This window comes from Lingula anatina, chromosome 1, assembly GCF_051362555.1.
Source record: "Lingula anatina isolate TDL-2025a chromosome 1, LinAna3.0, whole genome shotgun sequence".
NCBI lineage: Eukaryota > Metazoa > Brachiopoda > Lingulata > Lingulida > Lingulidae > Lingula > Lingula anatina.
The window spans coordinates 8800989-8814991 of NC_141767.1; the positions used below are offsets into that span (position 1 = coordinate 8800989).

General features: G+C 39.2%; 1 protein-coding gene across 1 annotated transcript; it reads left to right on the forward strand.

Moving 5' to 3' along the window:
- Window positions 1-197: 197 nt before the first annotated feature.
- LOC106150409 (uncharacterized) lies at window positions 198-13281 on the forward strand. The gene is made up of 27 exons (XM_013523181.3): window positions 198-389; window positions 1038-1219; window positions 2569-2815; window positions 3025-3161; window positions 3298-3529; window positions 3697-3852; window positions 4157-4290; window positions 4481-4694; window positions 5157-5171; window positions 5468-5644; window positions 5872-6048; window positions 6664-6834; window positions 6985-7146; window positions 7632-7808; window positions 7967-8134; window positions 8336-8476; window positions 8740-8867; window positions 9095-9302; window positions 9544-9672; window positions 9903-10055; window positions 10283-10410; window positions 10635-10848; window positions 11067-11201; window positions 11508-11676; window positions 11894-12162; window positions 12382-12515; window positions 12771-13281. Exons 1-27 carry the CDS (start codon window positions 338-340, stop codon window positions 12942-12944), a joined length of 4383 nt encoding a protein of 1460 aa, XP_013378635.2. The 5' UTR covers window positions 198-337; the 3' UTR covers window positions 12945-13281.
- The last annotated feature ends 722 nt before the right edge of the window (window positions 13282-14003 follow it).

Consider the following 14003-nt stretch of genomic DNA (forward strand, 5'->3'; position numbering starts at 1 on the left):
AAGGTACTCTTACGTTCTGCTTTATGCTAGGTTGATTGTCATTAACGGACACGGGCAAGCACAACGATGGTTATCACAGCTAAGTACTGTCACCTGCAGACGGTGTGACGTGCAATAAAACGTCCACTCTCTGCGCAAGAGAGATAAGCTTCACGGTGTGTTACCCTCTGACGTCATCTTCGGTGAATATAAATCGCCACATGACAGGCGCTGGGCAGTAACTGAGTGGAAGACGAAAGAGAAAAGTTCTGGTGCATCAAGACCTACCCAATTTTATTTTAAGAGATAGCAAATAACACCAGACAAAAGACTGATCGGTGAGAGTGAAACCGTGATCATGAATTGGAAGACCGTAGCCGTGATGCTATGGGCCGTAGCTTGTGTAGCGGGTAAGTCAAGACATGGTTTTCTTTTTATAATTATGCGTCATGTCATGTTTTATTATGTATAAAAATTTCAAAATTGAACATTTCGTTTGTCATTTGAATGGTCAAATCACCATCATCTGATGAAAATGCATCTGTGTAGTCTAATGATGATGATAATAATAATTATTTTAAACGTTTCATTTTCTATACAAAATGAAACAGCAGAAACAAAGCATTCGGTCACACCGTGACCTTCCTCAGTGAACACTACTCACCAATGTATCAATAATTGTATCAGTCCATAATAACGCATGCGCTTCGCTTATTGAATTTTTAAAACATTTTTATCAGTGTCAAAAACTTCAGATATCAGTATTTGGAATTGTGATATTCCCGAAATAAGCATCATAATACATTCAAAATGTGTAATTGTGCTATGACGTCTTCACTTTATGCGGCAATCGAACTTAAGTAGAGTTCTAGGCTGTACTTTCCGACGCGAAATGTTGCGTTTAGCGTTTGCTAAACATTGAGTTAGCAGGTGGGTGCATCACCATATGCGTTGAAAAACTACAGATTTGCAAGGAAATCAGTTTTTAAAAATCAGTAATATCATTACAAAAAGCCATTTTAGTTTTGTGATAATGCTTATTTTACATTCATTTACAGGCAAGCCGGCGTCACTTTTGTCTGTTCTAACAGAAAGTGCCGACGTTCATACCAGACACGCTCGCCAAAACTCTGCATGTTCTGGCGGAGACGATCAATCAGGAACCTCGGGAGAAGTCCAGCTTCTTAACTATGGAAACAACCAAGTTTGTGAATGGAAGATCACAACTACTGCTGGAATGGTAAAATATAATAATTATTAAACTTGGTTACTTTAATGTTTATTTAGAGTTTCGTCCATGCAAAGCCAACTTGTTAACTGTCTTACAATAGATTCGTTTGAAAATTTCGCCCGCTTAAAAACAAGTGCAAAACATTTTTATGACCTTAGGTCTATCATTTAAAAAAGTGCATACTAATCCTATTTTGACAACCTCGGAGACTTGCTTTTTGTTGACGCATTTCAAAGTGTGTACCTTTTACGAAAAATTGTACTTTGTCAATTTTTTAATATGCTAAATTTAAAAACTGTTGAAATTCACGGGCATAAAAATTAGTACATAATACCACATCCCTCACACCCACTGAAAAAATGCAAGATCTTAAAATATTAAATGAAGATTGCCACTATTTGCATAAATCAGGTTAGCATTTTATGCCAGCCTCTTCTCCTCCGGTCCGCTGGTTGAGACAAGTAATTTGTTAGTGGTTCTTTTGATGGACAAGTACCTTTGAATCAAGATCTTTTGGGCGATAGTCTGGATTTTTGCCTCTATACTTCACGGTAGCAGGGAGGTTATGTAATACTAACCGCATTGTCCAATAGGCTTGACTGAATCCGCTCGGTAATTACGGTCCTTGTGTTTTAACCGGTATTTATCTATTCAATCTGGGATGGACTGACGGACGAGCGCTCATTCGTCAAGATCCCCAACGATAATCAAACCTACTCTCTGACCACAGGGTGCGCTAGTTTTCTGTTACGGAAAAGTTGAATGGCAGTGTAATTTGGGATACTATTTTGATATCAGTGGGTAAATCAAACTTCGGTGCCACACACTGGATTTATTATCATGTATCAAGTACGCAGAATTCTTTATGTGACATTTGATATGAAAAAGTTCAGAAAATATGATAAGCTCCGTACTAACTTCACCTTTCAAAAAGTTGGTACTGTCACGATAATTGCTAATTCATATCGCTTGGGGGGGGGGGGGGTGAGAGAGATGTTACCCTCGGAGGTAGTACCTTCTCCTCCACTATAACTATGATGCCACTATACATACGGAAAGGAAAAGGGGACAATTACCGGTATTTTATATTTGAATGGCCCTATGCACTTCTCTCGCTAAAATGTTGTTAAAAATCTTTATTAGCCCTAGAGCATGGCTATGACTTAACAATGTAGGTAGAAGATGGCATAAACAACCGTTTTCAATTATCATGCAAATAGTTGTTCAGTGCGACAAGACAACAGACGGTTTTATGTAACGTATTTGTACTGGTTTTATTGGTACTTACCGGTAACTTATTAAATAAATAATAACTGCCCTGCCAAACCATTATGCGCCACTTATTCCTCTTTTTTTAGGAAATCCGCCTAAGCTTCGAGTCCTTCAACGTGGAGACGCAATCTTCGTGTGTTTGGGACTCCTTAACGGTGTATGACGGCGACTCAGCTTCGGCACAAGCGCTGATTAAAATGTGTGGGAATAACCCTAAAGTGGGCGACGGCATCGTATCTTCCGGCAACACCATGTTTATACGATTTAGATCTGATGGTTCTGTGACCAGGCCTGGCTTTACTATCAGATGGGAAGCTGTTCCCGATGGAACTGGTAAGATTCATAGAATTTTGACATCCAATTCATTTCAAGAACACAGATAAGATATACTAAATACTAATCGACATGTATTGGAATCATTGAATTATCACTTTATTAGTACTTCTACATCCCATTACATCAGATAACATTTTGTTATTGTTCACTGATACTTAGGCTTACTTCATTCGTTTCTCATTTGTTAATACAAAACTGTCTTTCAGCTGTGGACACGTCCCTCGGTTGCAGTTCTCAGCAAACTCTCCAGACTTCTGGAACCCTCAACCCATTCCGATACAATGTCCAAAACTATCCCAATAATGAGTTATGTGAATGGGTTATCCAGGGCCCAACCGGTCAGGTAAACTTACTATTGAATTTTCACGACCAAACACCATAAGTAAGAATACATATTTATCTTTTAACAATGTTTTACCCGTTATAACGATGATAATATACAAAATGATGACGCCAACTGATAAGCTGATCGTTTTTAGGGAGTCAAATTGACGAATGCTTTCTTCAACGTTGAATCCCAAAGCAGCTGCTCGTATGATGCGTTGGAAGTGTACGACGGTTCTTCTGCGAGTGCTACACGTATCGGCAAATTCTGTGGATCATCCATTTCACAGCGGGAAATTCAGTCCACAGGCGATTCACTTTTCCTTCGGTTTAAATCGGACTCGAGTGTAAGAAGACAGGGCTTTGTCTTTGCTTATGAACCCAGAGGTAGGTCATTTGTATATATACAGTATATACATACAGATTCAATTTTCTCTTTCTGTCTTTGTTTCTTAATATAAACTTCGAACAGTAAACATTATAGCTTTATGTATTTCTGCTTTCGTCTATTATGTTCTGGAGATACTGATAAATCAGACTGTTACATTCTGTAGATGAAGGCACGGAGGGCTGGGGCTCGTGGTCATCTTGGAGCGGCTGCTCGGTAAGCTGTGGTGGCGGTACCAGGACCCGCACAAGAACATGTTTGGGCGGCGTCTGTGAAGGAGATAGTGAGCAAACAGAAGCATGCAACACACAGGGATGCCCAGGTATACATTGGTTTAAACATACTATGATATTATATCGTGCAACAGAAGTGAATGTTAAAAAGTATTTTAATTGTCCATGTTTTTTTTTTCTTTTCTATTACTTTTTAATACCCATATCTTTGGACATACACCGCACCTGTTCCTTACTGAATTACTGAAACCTTATCGACATTTATACTTGTGAAAGATTGTAACAGTATCTGGTTCATCAAAAGTAAATGTATGGGATCTTAGCAACATTGTCGAACATTGCACTGTATAGTATATAGTATGTTTGATAATATCATGGAATGAAATATTTCAGACTGCCCGCCTGCCAATAACCCCCGGGTGATCACACTGACCAGTGGCCCATACGTGTTAGAACCATTCCCAGGTGGCAACTATGCAAACTTCATGGACTGTCACTGGAGAATCGAAGCAGATTCTGACGTCCCTGTGAGTAAACAAAAAACTTACACGGTCTTTGTTAACACAGAGAATAAGTTATCCTGAATCAGTTTTTTTTTGTCTTCTGATCATTCTTTGCTATTGCCTGAATAAGCGTCTGTTGGTGGGTAGGATGTCAAGGTTATAGAAAGTGAACTTGTTGGAAGCACAATCGTATAGTTTTGTTTTCAATGAACAGGTCATCGCCACGTATTCCTCCATGTCTATCGAGTCTCACAGTAGCTGTGCTTACGACTGGGTTCAGACCTACGACGGAACCTCTATCAATGCCCAGCCCCTAGACCGGAAGAGGTGCGGATCTGCTCTCCCGCCGGCAGTGACATCTACTGGAAAAGACATGTTCTTGAAATTCCACAGTGACTATTCTGTTGTATTTGGTGGATTCGTAGTATGTAAGTAGGCTATGTAAAATGTCTGAAATGTCAATATATTTGGATATAGAATACACGTCATTTAACTGTGTACAACTTGTTCTGTGGCCTTGTGAAGTAAAGTTAAGTGTCATAATTTAAAGAATGAATTTATTATATTTGTGATATTTTGAAAAAATGTCGTAAACATGTTCCCCGATGTTTAGTTCCCATCTGTGCTAGCTTATTGGTCATCAAAATCGTGCGAGACTCCGAAGCTGAGTGCATTTATTGGAATTCTACCCAGAGTATTAAATAAAGTTACACGTAGGCCTATATATTGGACATTTTATCTGTTCTTTAAGATGATAAAAAGGTGTATTCAAGATACCAAACAGAGAAAAAGAGTAATGGCATATTTAAATTTCTGCTGGTGAGGGTTCGTAAACGGTTAATATATGTACTGAAAATGTCTCATCAAATCATTTTCTCTCTCTATTTCAGCGTTTGAAAAACAAGGTGAGTTTCATACATCGGTTTTAAAATAAAAATAGAGAAGCCAGAGACATCACATTGGAAAATCACATTGATAAATATAATCACATTGATAAATATAATTTAACGGTATCTAAGAGAATTGATTAATTGCGATTATAACTGCGGAAATTAACCGAAAGCTCATGGAAAATCAAGTTTTAACTTGCGGTAACTAGAAATAAATAGTATTTCAGAAACTGATTTTGAATATAATCTTTTTGAATGTATAGGCCCTATGTGTAAAAGGAAAATAGTCAGTATCTTTTTGTTTTATATAGGACCTATCGATGGTAACTGGGCAGAGTGGGGAGACTGGAGCGATTGTGACGCCACATGTGGTGGTGGCACTCAGTCACGAAGCAGAACATGTACCAACCCTCCTCCTTCCAACAATGGCGCTGATTGTGTGGGTCCCTCATCAGAGACTCGAACATGTAATCCTGATGCTTGCCCAGGTAGAGTTTTAATTGTATCGACATTCCTGTTCTGCAAAAGTAAAAGGCAGTTTAACCTTTTTCATGTTTGTACAAGTGGAAATTTCACACAAAACAAAACGTATATTATTATAATATTTGAAGTGAGTTATATAGATATAAGATATAATTATATTTGAAGTGAAGTATATAGATCGAATCTAGTCTTTTCAATGAAGTGAAAGTGGACTGTTTTTGTCGTTTTGTAGTCCCTGTCGACGGAATGTGGTCCACCTGGTCAGGATGGACTGGCTGTAGCGTCACTTGTGGAACTGGTTCTCAGAGCAGATCCAGAACTTGTACTAATCCTCCCCCATCCAACGGAGGGGCTGATTGTATTGGAGGAACCACTGAATCCCAAATCTGCACTCTAGATCCGTGTCCAAGTAAGGTTTTGGTAAAATCTTTGGAGAGAATGCTTTCACATAAAAAGTCTGTGTGTATCTGATCTGTAGCAGTGATCAGTCTTCTTTCAACAGTCACTTTCATAACATGTTATTTCATTCAAGACCTTGGGTCCATAAAATAATTCATCATAAAATAATTATATCGTAAAAGGAGTGATTTAATTCTAAAATCAGTTTGGATTCCATTCTAGACAAGAGTTTGAATGCGAAAATCAGAGTTGGCAAACAATTCATTTACCAAAGTAATTGAGATACGACAGAAGTCACTAAGAAAAGTCGTTATCTATTATCTACGAGCTTTGGCTGGGCATAAGTCGCACTTGTTATTTCATGTACAGTTAACAGTAGGCTCTGCGTAACTCGGGACCACAAAATCTAGGTACTGAGTTACACTAACATTCGAGTTTGACAATGTAAATGTAAGTTTCAGCTCATACCAAAGAAAAAACCTGTTTCTCATTATTTGTCCGAGACAAGGATAATTCGAGGTACAATTTATGTGAAGCCCACTGTGTTTTGCTTCCAATGAGGGGCAGCAACTGGCGAGGGTTTATCTAGATAATAGTAACTAACTTACGTGGTGTCTACTTTCAGTTGATGGTGGCTGGGGAAGCTGGTCAACGTGGTCATCATGTACAGTTACCTGTGGTGGTGGGGTCATCTCCAGGAGCAGATCATGTGACAGCCCTCCACCCCAGTTTGGCGGTCAAAACTGCTCAGGCAGTGATGTTGACACCCAGGAATGTGCAACAAACACGTGTCCAAGTAGGTTCATATGGTGTTTATATTTCTGCAAACAGTGGTACTTTTTGTATTAAAATAAATGCTAGTAATGGTATTGTATACTATCGTGTGATAATGTGTGACATGTTTTGAATATCAGAGCAGGTGCTTAATTCAAGCTGTTTGTTTCAGGTTGGAGCGAGTGGTCCGCGTGGTCTGACTGTTCCAAAACCTGCGGCGGTGGCTCTCAGAGCAGATCCAGAAGTTGCACAAGTTCAACAGGAGTACACGACGACAGCGATTGTCCAGGATCCTCCTCCGAAACGCAGGCCTGTAATACCGACGTTTGTCCAGGTATATTATAAATCCTATTGTAATGTTCTTGCAGGCACGTTTCAATGTTAATGATACATTGCACGGTCATTATTATTTGCATACGGTTATGACTCGATGTTTCCATTGGGCAGAAATTGTCAAACCCTCGGGTACATTATTTCATTATCACAAAATAATATTTTTATATAGCATTTGTGTTGCTTTTATTGTATAGAATATAACTAAAGAATGGCCTGTTTTTTTAAATTGTTGCTAACACTTAAAAGGAATGGTTTAATTCTATGGCTTAAAAATACAGTATCTGTATTTCCCCCATTGATCGGTTATATTCTTTAATTTGGAATGGCGTTGGGTTCTTGCATCTAAATCGAAGCCTTGTAGAATTAGATTTGTCCTCGTACTACGCAACTGCACTACACGCACGCACACAGACTCCGAGACCCCCACCCCCACCCCCACCCCCTCAAACATGTATATAAGATTGTGACCTGTATTTTCGACAGCTCCAGTCGACGGTGGATGGGGAGAGTGGAGTGCTTATGGAGACTGTAGTGTTACCTGTGGTGATGGCACAAAGACCAGGACCAGGGAATGTAATAGTCCACCTCCCGCGAACGGGGGCGCCGACTGCGAAGGAAACGGTTCAGAAACAAGCGCGTGCAATTTAGGAGCATGTCCAAGTATGTCATTTCGTAAACACTGTAATTATATTTATCAACCAAACATCAATGTATCTCATTTGGTGGGTTAGATATCTTTAAAAAAATTCCAGTAATTTTAATCTGCTATCAATGGCAGGGAATTTGACGAATGCACTGAACTATTGGTTACATTTCAGTCGAACCTGATGATGATTGGGGTTATTGGACAACATGGACAGCATGCTCCACAACCGTATGTAGCGCAAATAGCGCCAGAACCAGAGCCAGAAAATGCCTTGGAACCAATTGTCCTGGAGCAAACTTCCAGTTTCAACCATGTTTCCCTAACTTCCCTACATGCGAGGGTAAGTAAATGTATTGTGATAAAACACGGTCAAATACACTTTTTGTTTTGTTTTACTGCAGTTAACAGTGTAATTTCCAGTAAAAGGTGCCTTGTTTATTAACAATAGCATGGATAGGCTACTTAACATCTGCATCAAAAGACCAATGCTATATTATATCCCTCTCCTGCTTTTAAAGCATTTCTTAACTTGATATATTAGGATACAGTGAGTGGACCAAGTGGTCTCAGTGCTCTGCCAACTGTGGAGGCGGTCAAAGAACCCGCACTAGACAATGCCTCGGCAGCCAATGTGACGGACCCAGCAGTGAATCACAGTCATGTAACAATTTCAATTGTCCAGGTACTTGTCGTCTCTTTTCTGACGAGATCATTTTATCTTCTTGCTTGTATTTTGCAAGGGTTTACGAGAAGTTGTCTATCGGTCCGAATGATTTAATTTTTTCATTTTTTTAAAACTTACGATTTCCTAATTATCTTTAGGGTGTTAAACATATGTTTGAACTCTCAATTGTTCGATTACAACACCGCACAATCTTCAGTACAGTTGTTCTGCATTGCATTGTGGCCTACCTGTCTAGATTTTTATAAACGGATTTATTTCAGTGTGCCAACCTGCATCTAATCCAGCAGTTATCACAATAACCGATGATGGTCAAATTTTGGAGCCATTCCCCGGGGCAAATTACGGCGCTAATTTGGACTGTTACTGGCTCGTTCAATCAGATACCAAGGTGAGACGATTATATGTCCCCACATTTAAGTTTTTCTCCTAGCATCAGCCTCGTTTCCCTCCGACAGATTCTTGTTTCCTGAGTTCAAGAACACATTTTAGTAGTTGGAATTTTTTGCTTCACATTGTGGATAGTTGAACTCGCGTCGTATGTAATGAAAATTTAGCATAAAAGTTGAGCGCGGGGGGATTTTCAACTACTTGACGTTGGACATAATACCATTACAGATCAGAGCGGAGTTCCAATACCTTGGTATACAGTATAGTTCCACCTGCGGCACTGACTATTTAATTGCAAGGGACGGACCCGAAACAAGCAGCCCTCAAATTAATAAAATTTGCGGCACATACGCTGGAGCTTTCCAGTCGACGCAGAACCAGATACTGTTGCATTTCCATTCGAGTAGCTCCACAAGCGATATTGGCTTCCAGATTAGTAAGTATATATATATATATATATATATATATATATATATATATATATATATATATATATATATATATATATATATATATATATCTTCGTAATAACGATGACAGCTATGATTTACTTATTCAGGCAACATAATGCAATTACATCATTGACAGGAACACATGGCTGATATGAATGTAGCACGTTTCGTAAGAGGATAGAGACTCGGTTCACATTGTTTATGGAACTACCTGTTGTATTTTAGCCTTCACTAAGCTGTGTACCGGGGATCAACACAGGTGCGGCGATGGAACCTGCATTGAAAGAGCCAACGTCTGTGACAACACGCCACAGTGTTCCGACGGCAGTGACGAACCTGGAGACGGTGGTTGCGGTAAGGCGGGGATTAATGGGGATTTCCCTTTTAATACCTAATATATTAATTAACTAGCCTTGACTTTCACATTGGTGGCCCCTTAACGTTTCTGCCAGTTGTTTTGTGAACTGTACATTAAAAAATTAGGTTCCCTACAAATGTCAGGTGAGTCGTGACTAAGGTATCTTGTCTTCATACTTCATTTTCGTTATAAATAAAAAATCATATTATTGTGGTTTATTACACAGGATGGATGCCATGGGGTTCTTGGAGCTCGTGTTCAGTTCTCTGTGGAGGCGGTACCAAAACCCGCACCAGATCTTGTGTAAGCGGCAACCCAAGTCTACACTGTCCCGGCGCCAGCAGTGATTCCGTTTCGTGTAATACTCAAGTTTGTCTCGGTATGTGTGTTTACGTTGTGATACGCGTCGCTTGGCACCTTTAAAGCGTATAGTATAATGAAAATGATAAGATGTGAATATTTCCAAAAAATTAAATATGACATATCGTAAGAAGAATGAAAGAAAGAATCAAGAATCTAGGTTTTAAAATGTTTACTAGTCCGCAAGCACGGATTTTTATGTAAAGCATGGAACCCCCTTGTTAACATTTATACGTAATACTTCAGATTGCCCGCCAGAAACTTCCCCTAGGGTTATTACCGTTGGCTCTGCGGACGAGATTTTCGAACCCTGGCCAAATGCGAATTATCAGAACGACATGGACTGCTTCTGGCTCGTTGAAGCATCCGCCCAGGTAAGTCGTGATTACATGTAGACACTATAATATTTCTTTCTTAATTATACTGAAGCGCGGCAAACTAAACGCCGTTAACCCCTTTAACTGCCCAAGTCAATGTTGTGTGAATAAGACACGGCAAGTAGCTTTTACCGGTGCTGTTTGTGTTTATAAATACTTTGAAGATAACAAACAATTACATACCTGAATAATGTTAACAACGTTTTGCTATTTATTTTTAGATTGAGATCAACTTTAATGCTGTATCGATTGAAAGTCACTCCAGCTGTGCATACGACTGGTTAGAGTTCTTTGACGGTTCCACTGTCGACGGTACTGTTATTGGTGGGAAAGTGTGCGGAACCTCCACGCCCTCCGCCAGGGTATCCAAGTCCAATACTGTACTGGTCAAATTTCACTCCGACTACTCAGAAGTCCGCAGTGGATTCAAACTTAGTAAGTTGTTAAATTATGGTTATAAAGCAAATAATTTATATGTTCAAATTCTTAGACACGGAAAAACAAATAGCTGTTGATGTTTATCATATTTGATTTTTAAAAGTTTTTATGAAAGGGCAATCTTCAGCTCAGCATGATATCCCTGCAGAGTTGTACGATATTCTGTGCACATGGAAGATGTTGTATTACCATAACATGTACGTATCTCCTTGCAGCTTTCAGTGAAGCTTGCGGTTCCAGCGAATATCGGTGTGATAATGGCCAATGCGTATCTGGAGCAAGGTGTGATAACGTTACTCAGTGTCAGGATGGCAGTGATGAACCGTCGTCTTGCTTCCCAGACCTCTCCCGTGAGTGTTTTTTTCCAATTAACAGCGTGGTTTCATGAAAATTACGGTCAGCATCTTTGATATGTCTTACTTAAAGTGAATTATTAGTAATTACTAAGTATGCTAACAAAAGATAAAATAATTGTCATAACTCTTCAACATTACTGCAGGCGAGCAAATTTTAGGGCTCCATTATGAGAAATTATACCAAGGAGTTACAACAGAACTCCTTGATTATACCAAGTTTTATACTCGCAAATAAATGAATGCAACTTGCATTTAAACAAAGCCGCAGGTGGATTACTTACGTCTGCATTACTTTTCTAGAGTGTGGTATCCGAAATAGCGGCCCGTCTGCAGCGATTGTCGGGGGCACTGAAGCCACGCCCCATTCATGGCCATGGCAGGTACGCATGTACATTCCCCCCGGTTATATGTGCGGCGGTGTTCTCATAACTGACGAGTGGGTGCTGACGGCCGCGCATTGCATTCAAAGGTAAGGTCATCAATGTATACTTTATATGCCATTAATATATAATTGGGTATAGCTTAGTTCTCTGACCATGTACAACTCAATTATATCATGCAGGCGCATCTACTATTTTCTTTCCTTCTTTAGTATTTTTTGTTCGTTTTATTAGTGACATAGTTATTAAGAATTTATATGCCGCCTCCATACAATTATATTAAAGGAAAAAATGTTTTTCTTGTAGCACAAGTCCCACAGGCTATGAGGCAATCATAGGTGACCACAGTAGGAGTACCACTGAAAGCGCCCAGGTGACAAAGTCACTCAGCAGAATTATCAAGCACGAGAGTTACAGCGGGGTGGTGTCTGGTTACGACATTGCTCTGGTGAAACTCAGTTCTCCCGTCACCTTGTCGGCTGAGCGCAACATAGCTTGCCTCCCCGCCAGTGGTGAGGAACTCAACGACGGGCACGAGTGTTGGACTACAGGCTGGGGCACAACGTCTTCTGGAGGTAATGCTACATTTTCCGTGCTTGGGCTTCTTATTGGGTTTGTTTTTCAATTGAAATTCCTTGATCTGTTTTTTTTAAGAACTTGTATGAATTTAAAATGTATGACCTAGAATGTGGTAGTAGCTAGGATTCAAAGCAATGCATTTTGTAAGCAAAAAGGGTGCGAAGCACGTCTGATTACTATGATTTCAAATTGAGGAGGTTTTTGGTTCGTTACAGGGAGTACCAGCACTGTTCTGAGGGAGGTCCGTGTTGACTACATCAAAACAACCACGTGTAGAAGTGATTCGAATTACAACAGTATTGCTGACACGTCTGTCTGTGCCGGCGAAGCTGGAAAAGATGCTTGTCAGGTAACTTACAATAAATAGTTAGCGTATTTGCATATTGTACAAAGTCGTCTGATTAAAATTTTTTTTGTCAGCTGTAACTCATATCACCACTATTTGAATGTGTTACTCGTTTGGTTCCACGTATAAGATTAAAAAAGAATATTGGCAATTTATTGTCAACTTGCGAAGACTAAGATTTTCAGTTATATTACGGGATCAATAGTCCTTGTTTTTTACGTGTTTTAAGTCATTTTAACAACTATCTTGTCATTTCAGGGTGACTCAGGCGGTCCTCTGGTGTGCAAGTTCGGCACTGGTTCTTCCGAAAGGTGGAAGCTAATGGGCCTAACCAGCTGGGGTAGGGGCTGTGCGGCAGCCGGATACCCGGGGGTGTACGCCAAGGTCTCCACCCTGGTCGACTGGGTTAACGAGAAGATGCAGAATAACTAAAACTGCCTATCCGACGCCATGACGATTCACTGCATTTTGGAATGTTCATTGTTTTAAACGTCTTTGGAAAAGATATTTATATTAAGGCATGTTCATTGTTTTAACATTTTAAACGAAATTCAGATTTTGAATATTGTTATTCTAAATGGGTCTTGTTGTTGACATTTTTCTCTTTTTTTAAACTCTCACACGAAACATGAAATTTATGTCACTGACCTTAAATAAAATTGCATTTTTTTTATCTAAGAACTATTGCCAATGAAAAAATTAATAAAATTTCAATTGCTTTTGAAAACTGTGTTAAAATAAATTTTCGAAATAAATTTTATGAATTCAACCACAGGCTGTTCATTTTCTTGTCAAGTATACGCGCAAACATTTCCTTTTTTCCTCCCTGTGGTTTGCAGCAAATGTGCAGTTTGCTGGAGAAGGGGATTAAAGCATTTAGTTTTTAGTACTTTAACTAAAGAATTTTGCAGAAAAGATGTAGATAAATAAATTGAATTTAAAAACACCAGATATGGCACCGAGTCGTTCAGTGAACAGAATTGTCGAGCTTTTGGACCGTATTAAAATTTTGGGACAGGTTTTGAAAGGAAGCAACAGTTTAAAAATATTTAAACAAAAGCAGTACTCATTTAAATAAGCTCCCTAATATTTTGCCAGGCTGAGCCTTTCATATTACGTTACGCACGATGTCATTTATTAAACTCAACCAACATTACATCAATTCACGATCGACCACTTGACGATAACAAACGTGCAGATTAACTGGTTGTCTCTGGTAATTAGGGTTTAAAGAGATGAGACAGACCAGTCCGTACAAGGGTCTGCAAAGGATCTTCTGAGCCCCACTTCATCAGTTCCAATTTTATTGCAATATTTTAACAATAGAAGATAAACCACATAAATCCCATCGAGCACGGTTTAATGTTCGGTTTTAAGTAACAAACTCTGCTCAAAAAGATAGCAATAACACGTTCCAGCGACATGAATAATATTTGTTAGAACGTTATAAGGAACATTTTAAAAAGTACCAATTAAATAATTCTGAATATT